The sequence below is a fragment of the Arachis ipaensis genome, chromosome B7, assembly GCF_059453495.1.
Source record: "Arachis ipaensis isolate K30076 ecotype BB chromosome B7, ASM5945349v1, whole genome shotgun sequence".
Taxonomy (NCBI): domain Eukaryota; kingdom Viridiplantae; phylum Streptophyta; class Magnoliopsida; order Fabales; family Fabaceae; genus Arachis; species Arachis ipaensis.
The window spans coordinates 133,350,767-133,364,777 of NC_142442.1; the positions used below are offsets into that span (position 1 = coordinate 133,350,767).

The window sequence follows — 14,011 nt, forward strand, 5'->3', positions numbered from 1 at the left end:
ATCATTCTCCATTATTTTTTAAATGCCATAAACAAAAAAATTATCTCTATTTTTTAAATAAATACAAATAAATAATTTTATAAAAAAATAATAAAAACTACTTATAAATTACATCATTAATTTCTTTAATTATATTTAAAGAACAAGTGTCAAAAGATAAATATATAATTTATATTTACCTTTATATATATATAAATTATATATTTACTTGTACATTCTCTATTAATTTAGTCACCAAAAAAACATTTTCTATTAATTTTCTTCTCATCTTAAAATTTTTTCTTTATGTAAGTCCGACATTACTTTATTTTTTTTTATTTAATTTCTCTTCTCATCAAAATAAAAATAATTTAATTTTTTATTCATTTTTTTTATTTTTTTCTTTTAAATTCCTTTGATCCAAACGGTGTGTAAAAAATAATCTCATTCCTATTTAACCAAATATTTTAAATCTACTAATAAAATTAAAGTTTGGATTTTTTAAATTTTGAATTTTATTTTAGAAAATAACCTGTGATCTCTCATAATTTATTTTTTAGGTAGGATCAAGAGAAAATATAAAAAAAAGATTATTTAAAAGTAAAAAATCACACTTTATCTTTTAAAATAAAAATTTAAAATTTAGAGTAAATTCTAAAATTATTATATTATCCACCTCTTACGAATTTCGTTATGCATCGGTGGAGGTACCTATCATTCAAAGTACTCTTTTATAACTTCTGACAAATAATTTTACATTGATTATACTTATAAATTGAATTCCAAAATTATCAATCAAAAACGATTTTTAACAATAGAGCCAAAGCCTATTTGTATATATTTTTTTAAAATTAGTTAACTAAATATACAAATACCTATAAAAAAAGGTTTATTAACAATAGAGGCAATTTCCTACTTCAGTAAACTTTTTTTTACATCAATTAACTATATATACAAAAATATTTTTAATTAATTCAAAACTCAAAAAGCATTAAGCAACTTCTCATACGATGATAATAAATAAATATAACAAAATATACATCCATGGCACGAACATGATCATCATGACCATGATGATGGTTATCATGATGGTAGGTAGACATAGTGCATGTGCATAAGAAGGGCACAATATGGAAGAACTAGATTTGACTTCCATATTTTTTTTTTGGAGAGAGAGAGAGAATAGAAGAAGAAAAGAGAAAGAGAGAGAGAGAAAGAAAGAATGAAGGGAGAAAATTCAATCCGATCGAATACAATCTTGACGTCCGCAATGACTCCCCCATTCTCTCTCTACACTTTCTCTCTCTAAAAAAAAAAAAAAAACCCACACAGGCAAACAAAAAACAAGCAGCAAGCAACAACATCAAAACAAGAGCTACATCAAAACAGCACCAACAGGGTTTTCCCCTTTTTTTTCTTTTTTTCTTCTTTTTAGTAAAAAAAGAAAGAAAAACACAGAGAGAAGAAAGCCCCCATCTTATGATGCAGCTTCTGTTGCTCACACCTTGATAACGAAAAAGAAGAAGATAAAGAAACCCTAGAAGCCTTTAGCTTAACAGATGTTGCAGAGCGAATTCGGAACCCCGACTTCAAAGTTCGAAACTTTTTGCTCGTTGATCAGTTCCCAGTTGCTGTTTCGTCCTTGATTTTTTGGCTTTTTGGCTCTTCAATTAATTTTTTCAACTCACGGTGAGTCACGGCAAGTCTTAACAGCTTTGACGTTTGACCATTAGTTTTTTCTTTCTTTCTTTTTTTCTTTTTACCTTTCAATTGTGACACTCATTTACCTCATTTGTGGCTCTGGATCGTTGATTTGTCTAGCTATGGCTCGATCGACTCCTCTCAGCTGCTATTTTTGTTGTCTACTGTGTTTTTACTTCGATAAAGTTGCTGTGTTATGCTTTCTCATCTTCACTCTCTCTCTCTCTCTGTCTCTCTTCTTTTCTTAATTGAGCTTAAACTTGTTAGTTTTTCTTTTTTCTTTTTTTTTTTTTTTTTTGGTTTGAAGTGATATCTTGAATCGTTTGTTTTGGGTTTTGTTGTTTTTGCCATGAGATGCTAGCTTTAATTTGATAGAATCTATTGTAAATTGAAATGTTGGTTGGTTTATTGGCTGTTATTTTGAGAACTGGTTGATGGGTTTGGATCTGAGAAGTCATGTGTTATACAGAGATTCATGCGAAAGCCGTTTGAAGATTGCTCATTTAAGGGAGGTAGCGCAATTGTAATGTTCAGAATCAAAGATTGTTTCTTGGTTTTGGTTTTCTTTGGTGTGTTTGGTAAAACTGAACACCACATGCTTCTGTTGGATCACGGTGAAGACTCTAAAGCTTTTGGCCTTGGACTTTGGGTTGAAATATTATCTGGGTTCAGGGTTATACCCAGTTTCTCACAAGCTGTTGTGTAATTAATAGTTTGTTAAGAAAAACTCATGTTTCATATGACTTAGTTGTTCTGCTTAGGTGATTGCTTTTGAAGACCATCATAGCGAACGATGGGACCTCCAGGACCACCCACTCAAATTGGTAGTGCTCAGTCTGTGACGCCTTCTCTTTTGAGATCGAATTCTGGAATGTTAGGGGCTCAAGGGGGCCCCATGCCTTCGCAGACTTCTTTCCCTTCTCTTGTGTCGCCACGCACTCAGTTCAACAACATGAACATTCTAGGAAACATGTCTAATGTAACTTCCATGCTGAATCAATCTTTCCCCAACGGAGTTCCAAATCCTGGGATCTCGGGTCCTGGAAGTAGCCAGCGAGGAGTTGTTGATACTGGAGCCGAAACAGATCCGCTGTCAAGTGTTGGCAATGGAATGAGCTTCAGTAATTCCGCATCCTCGTTCGTACAGTCAAATATGGTGAATGCTGCTTCTTCTGTTCAAGGTCAAGGTCAACAATTTTCAAATCCATCTAGTAACCAGCTGTTGCCAGATCAGCAGCATTCACAACAGATGGAACCTCAGAATTTCCAACATGGTCAGCAGCCAATGCAGCAGTTCTCTGCTCCTCTGAATACGCAGCAGCAACAGCAGCAGCAGCATTTTCAATCAATGAGAGGAGGGGTAGGTGGTATGGGACCGGTAAAGTTGGAGCCGCAGGTAAGCAATGACCAACTTGGTCAGCAGCAACAGCAGCAAATACAATCGTTGAGGAATCTTGCTCCAGTGAAATTGGAACCACAGCAAATTCAATCAACTCGAACTCTAGCCCAAGTGAAAATGGAGCCCCAGCATTCTGATCAACCATTATTTTTGCATCACCAGCAACACCAGCAACAACAACAACAACAGCAGCAACAACAACTACAACAGCAGCAGCTCCTCCACATGTCAAGACAATCCTCTCAGGCTGCTGCTGCTCAGATGAATCTTCTGCACCAGCAGAGGCTTTTGCAATTTCAACACCAGCAGCAGCAGCAACTCTTGAAAGCAATGCCTCAACAACGGCCTCAACTGCCACAGCAGTTTCAACAGCAGAATATGCCCATAAGGTCTCCTGTGAAACCAGGATATGAACCCGGAATGTGTGCTAGGCGGCTTACACATTACATGTATCAGCAACAGCATAGACCTGAAGTAAGGATTAATCTATTTGTGGTTTTTATTCTATATGTCTTCTCTATGAATAAAAAAATATTTTTTATGATGAATAGGAAATGTTACAGAGAGAAAAGAGGATAAGAATTAAGGAAATAATGAAAGGAAAAAGAGAAATTCAATGTAACACATGCCATATCTGTTTGTCAAACTCCATAGAAAAATCCACGAGCTTTGATTTATATCTTTTGCCTTATTAAGACATATTTGCTCTCTGATCTTTTGTAGGATAACAATATTGAGTTCTGGAGGAAGTTTGTTGCTGAGTATTTTGCTCCTAATGCCAAGAAGAAGTGGTGTCTTTCTATGTATGGAAGTGGCAGACAAACAACTGGAGTTTTCCCTCAGGTCTGTTGCTAGATAAAACCTTATTTATAACCCATTCTAGTTCCTGGATTCATATAAGTGCGTAATGGACTTTTTAGTGGTGCATTTTATTGAACCATAATAAGTTTTGGCATGTTGAATTTGTTGTGATTGCATATCCTTATATCTCTGCACTCAAGTAAGTATTGCCTTAAATATTTTCATGAAAATTTCTGGGATTCAAGGAGTCAGTTGTAGCATTTTAATGAATACTATGCATTCTTTATAGCTAAGTGATGGATTCTTCAAACGTTTTCAGGATGTCTGGCACTGTGAAATATGTAATCGCAAACCTGGTCGTGGGTTCGGTAAGATCTTTTATGTTATTTCTTCAATATTCCATGCACTAGTTTTTTTTTTTTTTTCTGAGTGGTTTAGTTTTTTTAATGTGTTTTCAGAAGCAACTGTTGAGGTTCTTCCTAGGCTTTTCAAAATAAAGTATGAAAGCGGCACTTTGGAAGAGCTGCTTTATGTTGACATGCCCCGTGAATATCATAATTCATCTGGGCAGATTGTTCTAGATTATGCAAAAGCAATACAGGAAAGTGTTTTTGAGCAACTTCGTGTTGTTCGTGATGGTCAACTTCGAATAGTTTTCTCCCCAGACCTGAAGGTATATGTAGAATAATAACTTTATGTAGAAGAATAACTTTCAGATCACAACTGAAAAATGCCTGCTTAGTGTTGTCTTTGTTGACATTATCCTTGTATGAGGAAAAGTTTAATTACATTCTTTTCTTTATTTTCTTTTTGCAGATATGCTCTTGGGAATTTTGTGCTAGGCGCCATGAAGAACTCATTCCTAGAAGATTGTTAATACCTCAGGTTGCTCATTAGTTGCACAATGATAGACCTTTGTAATTATAAGGAGATAGACAGATTCTCTGTTTATGTAAAATTTTAAATGCACTAAGGGACTTGGCTGATTGACTCCTAATCTTTTCATGTGATTGTAGCAAGTTTCGACATTGTTATTTTATGTGTTGCTATCCATATTTTGCCCCCATAGGAGTGCATTTTTGTAGTGCTAAACTTATCATTGTAAAGGTTTAAAGTGGGACATGCTGATGCATTTAAATGGCATGCATTGTGGTTATTTGTACTCATGTTTATTTTATTTTTATTATTATATATAGGTTAGTCAGCTTGGAGCGGTTGCTCAAAAGTACCAGGCCTTTACTCAAAATGCTACACCAAATGTGTCGGCTCCAGAGTTGCAAAATAACTGCAATATGTGAGTCCATTTTGCCATTTATTCTTGTCAATTTACGAGCCTTTTGGTAATTATAGGATTATGTATTTTATGATCAAACCTGTGAAATTCTCGCTGATACTACCCTTCTTTGAAACTTACATATTGTGCTTGACCACAATTTTCTTTTTTCAAGCCCATGGAATCGGCGCTGGCTTATTTGTCTTCTGTGTATGGCTTTCATGTGAACATTTTGCCATGCTCGTCTCCCTATAGTAATATGTTGAGTACAATTTGTTCTGTACTAATTTTTGCCCCTCATTTTGGTAGTTGATCCCCTTGTACGGTTGCATATAACAAACAAGTTGTATTGGAAGCTGTGATCTACTCATTTCATTCTTATTGAAAAATAATTCTCCTGTATTATTCGGAAAGTGCTGGGATAAGGTGGCATTGTTAGGAATAATGGTGCATTTCCTGTTTTATACCCACCATTTCCTGTTTCCCGATTTCTCTTTCTCCTTTTTGTTGTCTTGTGTGTGCGTGTGCGTTTTTTTCTTATTCTTCTTATTATTCTGTTTTATTTTATTTTATTGGGTCGGCTGTGCCATAGTTTAGTTTTTGCCAGTGATTTCCATTGATCACCTTGTGGTTTAAATTAGATTTGCCATTTTACCTTAAGCTTCCGCATATCTTTTTCTAAGTATGTTCACATGCTTCTTTTCCAGGTTTGTTGCATCCGCCCGTCAATTGGCTAAAGCCTTGGAAGTTCCATTAGTAAATGATTTAGGATATACAAAGAGATATGTGCGCTGCCTACAGGTATTTATCCATTTCCAATCATTACTCACCTTACTTTTCAAGTAAATAATGTTTTAAACAATGTTTCAGATGGTGCATTTTTGGTCCTTTTTCTGAATTAGTATCGGTCTTTTACAACCTTATTTATGTTTGCAGATATCAGAAGTGGTAAATAGTATGAAGGACTTGATAGATTACAGCAGAGAAACAGGGACTGGACCCATGGGTAAGTTTATATGCATTTTACTAGTTCATTGCTCTCTTGTATGTGCAGATATTATCCGTATCAATCAAGTTATACCATTGAGAATCTTGGTGCATTTACTTCATACTTCTCCTTTTAAATAAGTTTAAAAGTTGTTTTAATGCTACAGATTGCAAAAAAGGTATGCACATTAAATGGAATCAATTATAGCATACTTATTAAATTTGGATTGGACCGCACTGGCTGGTTCAACAAAAAAATCAACCGGTTCAGATTGATATTTGGATTGCTCTTACAATTGAACAATTTTATTTTGGCTCTTCCATTGGAATTAAACTCGGGTTTCCTGGAAAAGGATGAGCCGGTACACCACTAGGCCAACTTGTTCCTTGATATACATTCTTTTTTTGCAAATATATTACATAGATAAAATTAAATTATACTTGAGATATTAATTAATTAATTTTGGTTTGAGGGGTTCAATCAGTGAACCATGACTTGAACCACGACGACCTTGTGCCTTGACTAGGTCACTAGGTCAATTGTGGGGTCGGTTTTTATAACTATGAATTATAGACACGATTACCTTCGATTTAAGAAAGATGGGACTTGAAGATAGATAAACTTAAAAGGCTAGCTGACAATCTGGTTAAAATTGTTGTTGGAGACTCGAGTTGGTGTGTAATGTGTAGTATCTGTCTTTAGGTCCTAGTTATAATGGAGGGCTTTTATGGAGAATTACTTGAGTTGCAAACAAGTGAATGCTTTGTTAAGTTACGGGAGATGTAATTAAGTCTTATTGAGCATGCAAGGGCAGATATGGACATATGGTGCATATGATCCATCCAACTAATTTATCCCTAGTTATAGTGATTGGAATCTGGTCTGTTATTGGGTGCTTCAGAGTTCAGACTGCTACAATAAGATATTGAAAGAAATCAATTGTAGGCAATTAGAGTTGATAATGCCTCCACTAAAGATGATTTATGTGCTAAAGCCAAACCATTAGGCTATTATAATTTGGAACTGTTGTTTGGGAGGAATGATGTGCAGCTTTTTGTCACCTTTTATCTTCCTTTATACCTCATCTCTTTTTGGTGGTGGTGGTGGAGGGGGGGGGGGGTCAAGGATGCTCGCAGGAAAAAAACTAACATCGAAAGACGTGAAGTTGATAATTGTAATTGTAGGGTTTGAGGTCAAGAGTTGAGACTGATGGTTGTTAAATAAAATTCTTTGAGGGAGCAAAGATGTTCTATACTGTGTTATGTGTCCCAACACCCAAGTATCATACCGTTTTTATTTGAACATGATATTTGTTATGTTGGCAACTTTGTTATGCCCAACTGTTTTATTGAGATGGCTGCTATATGATAATGTAACGTTTCTTTTTCCTTTCGTCCCAGAGAGCTTAGCCAAATTCCCTCGGAGAACAAGTGGATCATCTGGAATTCATAATCAAGGACAACAACATGAAGATAGATTACAGCAGCAACCGGAACAGCAACAGCAAATGGTGGCCCATAACTCAAATGGTGATCAAAACTCTGTGCAAGCTGGTGCCATGCAAATCGCTTCCAGCAATGGTATGGTCAGTGTAAATAACACTGCCAACTCTGCATCTGCATCGACCACCACAAGCACCATTGTTGGACTTCTCCACCAGAACTCAATGAATTCTAGACAACAAAGTTCAATGAACAATTCAGGCAGTCCCTATGGAAGCAGTTCTGTTCAGATTCCATCCCCAGGTTCCTCGAGCACTGTTCCACCGGCCCAGCCTAACTCATCACCTTTCCAATCACCTACACCATCTTCGTCCAATATTCCCCCACAAACATCTCACCCCACCACCTTAACGTCCGCCAATCACATAGGCGCAACAAACTCATCGGGTAACATGTCCTTGCAACATCAGCAATCACCTCTCTCTGGTGAGGCAGACCCGAGTGATGCTCAGAGCTCCGTACAGAAAATAATACACGAGATGATGATGTCCTCCCAGATGAATGGCACAGGTGGAATGGTAGGTGTTGGTTCTCTTGGGAATGACGTGAAGAACGTAAATGGTATTCTGCCGGTGAATACCAATACGGGGCTCAATGGTGGCAATGGCATGGTAAGCAATGGTGCGATGAACAGTAATTCCGGCGTTGGGATTGGTAGTTACGGCACAATGGGTATCGGTCAATCCGGTATGCCTAATGGAATGAGAGCTGCTATGGGAAATAATTCTGTCATGAATGGAAGAGGAGGAATGGCCTCAATCGCGAGGGATCAAGCCATGAACCATCAGCAGGATTTGTCAAATCAACTACTTAGCGGTCTAGGAGCAGTAAATAGTTTTAATAATCTTCAATTTGATTGGAAACCATCTCCATAAAAGAGCCTCTTTGTAGATGGTGAGTGGGATGTTGTGGTTCTTTCTTCGAAGCTGCTTCCCAGTGCAAGCAATGGTAGATTGCCTTCGGCCGTCGAACGATAATACAGCAGAATTGCTATTGGGATAGTGATAGCCTGATAGGGCGTAGGCCACTCTGCCAATATATGATTTTATAATATAAGAAATGGAAATATTTGTTGGCTGGTTGTGTGGCTGATGGGGCTGGTTTTTCTTGTGAATTCAAGTGTAACCTTTTTTTTTTCTTTTTATATTTTAAATTTTTGTCTTGATGGCTTTTTCCCCAGACTCATCTTTGATTCACGCCCTAGCACGAGGAAGGTCACAAAATTTTGGGCTACAAAATGCATCTGGTTGTTGGAAGAACAGAGTTCCTCTGCAGAAGATGATTATCTGATGATGATGATGATTAAGGAAGTTTAACATCTACAATATTGAATTAATGATTTATCCAATGTAGCCTTTGCAAAAATGTGGAGAGAATATATATATATTATTTAAAGTGTTCAATCCATATATGGAAACACTGCCCTTAACCTATATATATATATACAGAGAGTAGCGTCTAGGACAAGAAAAAAGAATGGTAGACAAATGAACAAGAAAATTTCTCCAATTTCATGCCATTATTCTATTGTGATCGAGTAAATGATCAATATGGTATTTCAAATTGCAAGTGTATTTTATTTTAACCCTTAGAAAATTTGAAAGCATTAATTTAGTATTTGACTAATCTAACTATTAGTCAACTTTGACTGTATCGTTGACATTTTATGTCAAATGTAATAGTAGTTGATTGGTCATTGACTAACAGAATGTGATACTAAAATAAAAGAGGTTGCGAATTGAAAGACCAAATTGAATTTAGTCGATTTTGTGTATAATCAAATGTCAACATATTTATCAAGTGTTGCTGACAAAGTGGACTTGGGGACTGCACCAATGACGCTCTCTTTCTTCTCTCCATTCTTGAAGAAGAGAACAGTAGGAATGCTTCTGATGCCGTACTGTGTGGCTATGTTGGGACAGTCATCGGTGTTAATCTTGTAGCATGCTATCTTGCCAGCATATTCTTTTGCCAGCTCATCAATGATGGGTGCTATCATCCTGCATGGACCACACCATGGTGCCCAAAACTCAACCAGCACTGGTGTTTCACTTCCTATCACAAGTTTGTTCCAGCTTGAGTCTGTCACTACTTGCACTGCCAAATTCATCATCATAAACAACTTTCTTATTCTAACTGCTCATAACAAAATCTTGATACAAGTTTCTTATTCCTCAATGAATCTGAACTTTTTACTAATCAAGGTTTAGAGCTTTATGAAATGATAATCTAAAAATGTTATTCACTAATTCATTTACCATTCACTTGGCTGCCCAAGTCAGCATCATCTTACCTTAGCAAAGTCTATATACGGTCAAAGTCAATTCAAAATATCTGATTTAGCGTGCATATTAATATTATTAGTAAAATTTTAAATATATTTTTTAATAAATATATAAAAAAAGCTTGTATTTAATATTTTTTAGAATTTTTTTAATTAATAAGCATTAACATATTTCTTTTAGGATACATACTAACCAAATTCATTTAATAATAACAAAACAACAATGCTACGTGACCCGCAAATATTATCATTTTGGGTTAGTATTTAGTCTGTAATAATTTGCACTCATATTTGCAAATGTTTGCACAAAAAAAATATATAATTTGTACTTATATTTACTCGAATTTGTATATATGAGTCAATACAATTTACACTCACATATTTTAGAAGAGAAACTCTTGGATAGGCAACAATTTTTAGTATTTTTTATCATCATTTGGTCAGCATAAATATTAAATTATCTTTAACAAATAAATTTTATTAATTTATAAACTATATACTTTTTGTGTGCAAAATGTCTATAAATATGGATGCAAATTATTACTAGTCGAAGATGATAATATTTGTTGACCATGTAGTATTATTTAGTTTAAAATTTATACATATAAATTAATAAAATTTATTTATTGAAGATAATTTAGCATTTATAATGACCAAAATTAATAAAAACTGCTTGCCCCTAAAATTTCTGATAATGAAATATTACTTTTTTTTTGAGTGAATACCCCATCCGGTCCCTGACAATTATCTCGAAAGGACAATGAAGTCCCTAAGAAAAAAAACACCCAATCCGGCCCCTGTTATTTTTTTTTGGGACTGATTAGCCCCTGTGCCAAAAAAAACAACATTGAATTTTTTTGACACAGGGGCCTCGTTGTCTTTTCAAAGTAATTGTCAGAGCCGGATTGGGATTTTTTTTGTCAAGGGCCTCGTTGTCTTTCGAGATAATTGTCAGGGGCTATTTTGGGTTTTTTTTATTTTTTATTTTTTTTTTCGGGATTTTCACTCTACTAAATAGACTTCTTAATTACGAGTAATATGGAGACTAATAGGTATAACTATATGCACTTATGGCTTCTAGTCATAATTTGTTATTGTGTGAAGGAAAATTCAAACATGAAAAACCGTACAAGAAAGCAAGTAAGGCTAACAAAGGGTTGTGTGAATGGTAATTACCTTCATTTACCTTTTCACGAGCATTGCAAACAAAAGAGGATTTTCTAGAGGTACCAGCAGTTGAGTAAAGAGATGGATTTGAATTTGATACTGTTGAATATAGCATGGACTTGTTAAATCCTCTGTAAGATGAAAAAACAAGTTTCTTCCTTGAAGACAATGGAGAAAGACATTGAATTCTTGCTGTTCCTACTGTGGTACTTAATCTTAAACAGTTCTCCAAGGCCATGATGCTGATAATTCTTCTTCTTTTTGTGTGTTTTCCTTTGGAGGCAGGTATATTATATTATATAATAACTTTGGTTATATATTATTTATTTTTATTTATATCAGTTCCAGGGTTTGTGGATTTTGTGGATATGCTAGTTTTGTTGAATTTATTTTGTTTTTTATGGTGTAGTATTGTATATCTATTAGTGGATAATTGTAACGTGATTGTGAGGTTCTGAAAAGGCTCAAATTCATGTGGATGTTGTTTAATTTTATGTCTTCACAAAACCTCAACTTTTATCTCACTATAAAGCATCCAACATACTTTAATGACAGATTTTTTTTTTGGTGACACTTTAATGACAGATTGAAACAGTAGTAAGAATTTCTAACGAGTGGTGAGAATTAATATGGGACGATTTATTATTCCTTTCCGTTAGCGTGGGACTTTAATTCACCTCCTCTCTGCTTTGTTATTTTAAGACACAAGAGTAAATATGTTTATGAATAAACGAATTAATTTTGTATGTATGAAAAATAAAAAATTATTATTTTTTATTTATCAAAATTCAGAATATTGAGAATATCTATTCATAAATAAAATTAAGGGTTAAGTATGATTTTGGTCCTTAACGCAGAGGTTTAAAATTTATTTCGTTTCCGGCCTTTTTTTCACTACAAAATAGTCCCAAAAGTTTCAGTTTGTTTTAAAATTGTCATTTTTACCAAATTTTAAATTTTTATTCCAAAAATTACCCTTAACTAAAAAAAAAAAACACAAAACGTTGAATAAGGGGGAAGGAATTCAATTCACGCTGGTTCAGTTCAGGAAAGGGAACAGGGGACAGTTCAGAAAAGGGAATAGGGGACAGAAGAGGGGGAAGGGAAGGCGGGGAAGGGCCACTGCCACCGCTCCTCGCCGCTGCCGCCGCTCCTCGCTGCCGCCGCCGCTTCGCGCTAACTCCAGAGCCACCGCGACCCTCTTCCCTGCTTCTCTCCTTCCCTGTCTCGGACCTCCTCGAACCAGAGCTCACCCCCGACGAGGAGCTGTCACAACACTCCTGTTGTCCACCAGCGGCGAGGCATCTACGGCCTTTGGTGATGAGGAATCTGAAGAAGGCAGCTGGTCCGAGACTGATGTGACGTTGGCGGAAAGGGAGGAGGAAGAGGCAGACGATGGCAGCGGCGGCGATAGTGAATTTGGGCTGGGCGTCGCAGACAACTTGAGCCCACGGAGAACCTGTTCCACGCTTTTGATTTCATTGAAGAAGAAGACGACGCTGTTTTACTTTTATTTCTTATGCTTTTGTTTCTGATTTCATTGAAGAAGAAGATGAATGTTTTTCGTTTTTTATTTCATAATTCAGGTTATTATTTTGCTTTTAATTTTTATTTTTGATTTGATTTTGGATTAGTTTAGTTGGATGTTGATTTTCTGTTAGTGAATTTTAGGAAATAGTTATTGTTGTTGGTTTGATTCTGTTTTTGGTTTGATTCTGGATTGCTTCTGCTTTTGGTTTTGCTTTTATTGTTGTTCTGATTTCATTATTCATTGCTGTTGTTGGTGTTGTTCTTCTAGTTTTGTTTCATTGTTGTTGTTGTTTCACTGCTTTTTGCTTCTGCATTCTGCTTCTGCTTCTGCTTCTGCATGCTTCTGATTCTGCATTTTGAGGAAGAAGGGGGAAGGGCATTTTCGTTCGAATGACGATTTAAAAAAAAACTGAGATCTTTGGGATTATTTTGTAGCGAAAAAAAGATCGAAAATGAAAAAACTTTTCAGCCTCTACCTTAAGAACCAAAACCGTACTTAACCCTAAAATTAACGTGTAATATTTTTATTATATGGAGATAATTGTTTTTGAGTGTAAAACTAATTTCATTTCTTTGTAAGTAAGTTTATCATTGTTTTGAAATTCATGGAAAAAATAATAATTTATTTTTTAAAAAAATGTTTACTTGTAAATAAATATTATTTTATATAAATTAATGGATAGATTTAATTTTTATATAGCATCAATATAAAGATGAAGATATTTATCTATCGTGCCAATAAAATAATTATTTTTTATATTCACTAATAAAAATTATGATTTAAAAGAAAGAATTTAATTGAATTATTATATAAAATATCTTATATGAGATATTTATCAAAATTACTTAATATTTTTTATAAAAGATACTATATGTATGCATGTATGAATACATATGTTTAATTTATTTTTAATATATATTTTGTATTCGAGTATAAATTTTATATTAGTACTGATATTGGTGTATATTTAATATAATTATTTTTTAAATATATTAAATTATTTAAAAAAATCCAACCAGTGCTGAATGTAATAATATAAAAATACTTAAGGTAATTATTTATGTGAATATTCTAATAAAAATTTTATAATTATCATCATGTAAAAATATTTTATTTTGATTATTGAATAATAAATTTTAGGGCTTAATTTTCATATATTATAAAAATATTACATTTGTTTAAAGTGTGCAAAAATAAATAAATCACAATTTTAAATTAAGATCATTATAAGAATATGTTTTTGATATTTTTATTGGAGTAATTGCTAATTATTTATTGGTTTAGAAGAAAAACTAATTATTGATTATAAATTTATAATTAAAATGTCTATGAGAATCTAGAACTACTATTGTCAAGAGACATCATTACGCGTTGCCCAGAAATCAA

At 34.3% G+C, this 14,011-nt stretch overlaps 2 protein-coding genes across 4 annotated transcripts; one reads left to right on the forward strand and one right to left on the reverse strand.

The window, feature by feature from the left end:
* The first annotated feature begins 1,110 nt into the window (after window positions 1-1,110).
* On the forward strand, window positions 1,111-9,076 carry SEU (SEUSS transcriptional co-regulator). 3 transcript variants are annotated; one of them, XM_016307937.3, is made up of 11 exons: window positions 1,127-1,668; window positions 2,150-2,294; window positions 2,442-3,553; window positions 3,803-3,922; window positions 4,200-4,248; window positions 4,339-4,553; window positions 4,697-4,765; window positions 5,077-5,174; window positions 5,861-5,954; window positions 6,090-6,159; window positions 7,542-9,076. In XM_016307937.3, the coding sequence occupies exons 3-11, from the start codon at window positions 2,474-2,476 to the stop codon at window positions 8,516-8,518; spliced, it is 2,772 nt and encodes a 923-aa protein (XP_016163423.1). In that variant the 5' UTR covers window positions 1,127-1,668; window positions 2,150-2,294; window positions 2,442-2,473; the 3' UTR covers window positions 8,519-9,076. The 3 variants fall into 3 exon arrangements, with proteins under 3 accessions (XP_016163422.1, XP_016163424.1, XP_016163423.1); XM_016307936.3 differs by having other exon boundaries at window positions 1,111-1,668; window positions 2,150-3,553; XM_016307938.3 differs by lacking the exon at window positions 2,150-2,294 and having other exon boundaries at window positions 1,112-1,668.
* A 229-nt stretch (window positions 9,077-9,305) lies between these two features.
* LOC107605977 (thioredoxin) lies at window positions 9,306-11,411 on the reverse strand. Its single transcript, XM_016307939.3, has 2 exons — window positions 11,104-11,411; window positions 9,306-9,740 (listed from the first exon to the last, which is right to left on the reverse strand). The coding sequence occupies exons 1-2, from the start codon at window positions 11,330-11,332 to the stop codon at window positions 9,421-9,423; spliced, it is 549 nt and encodes a 182-aa protein (XP_016163425.1). The 5' UTR covers window positions 11,333-11,411; the 3' UTR covers window positions 9,306-9,420.
* Window positions 11,412-14,011: the final 2,600 nt, after the last annotated feature.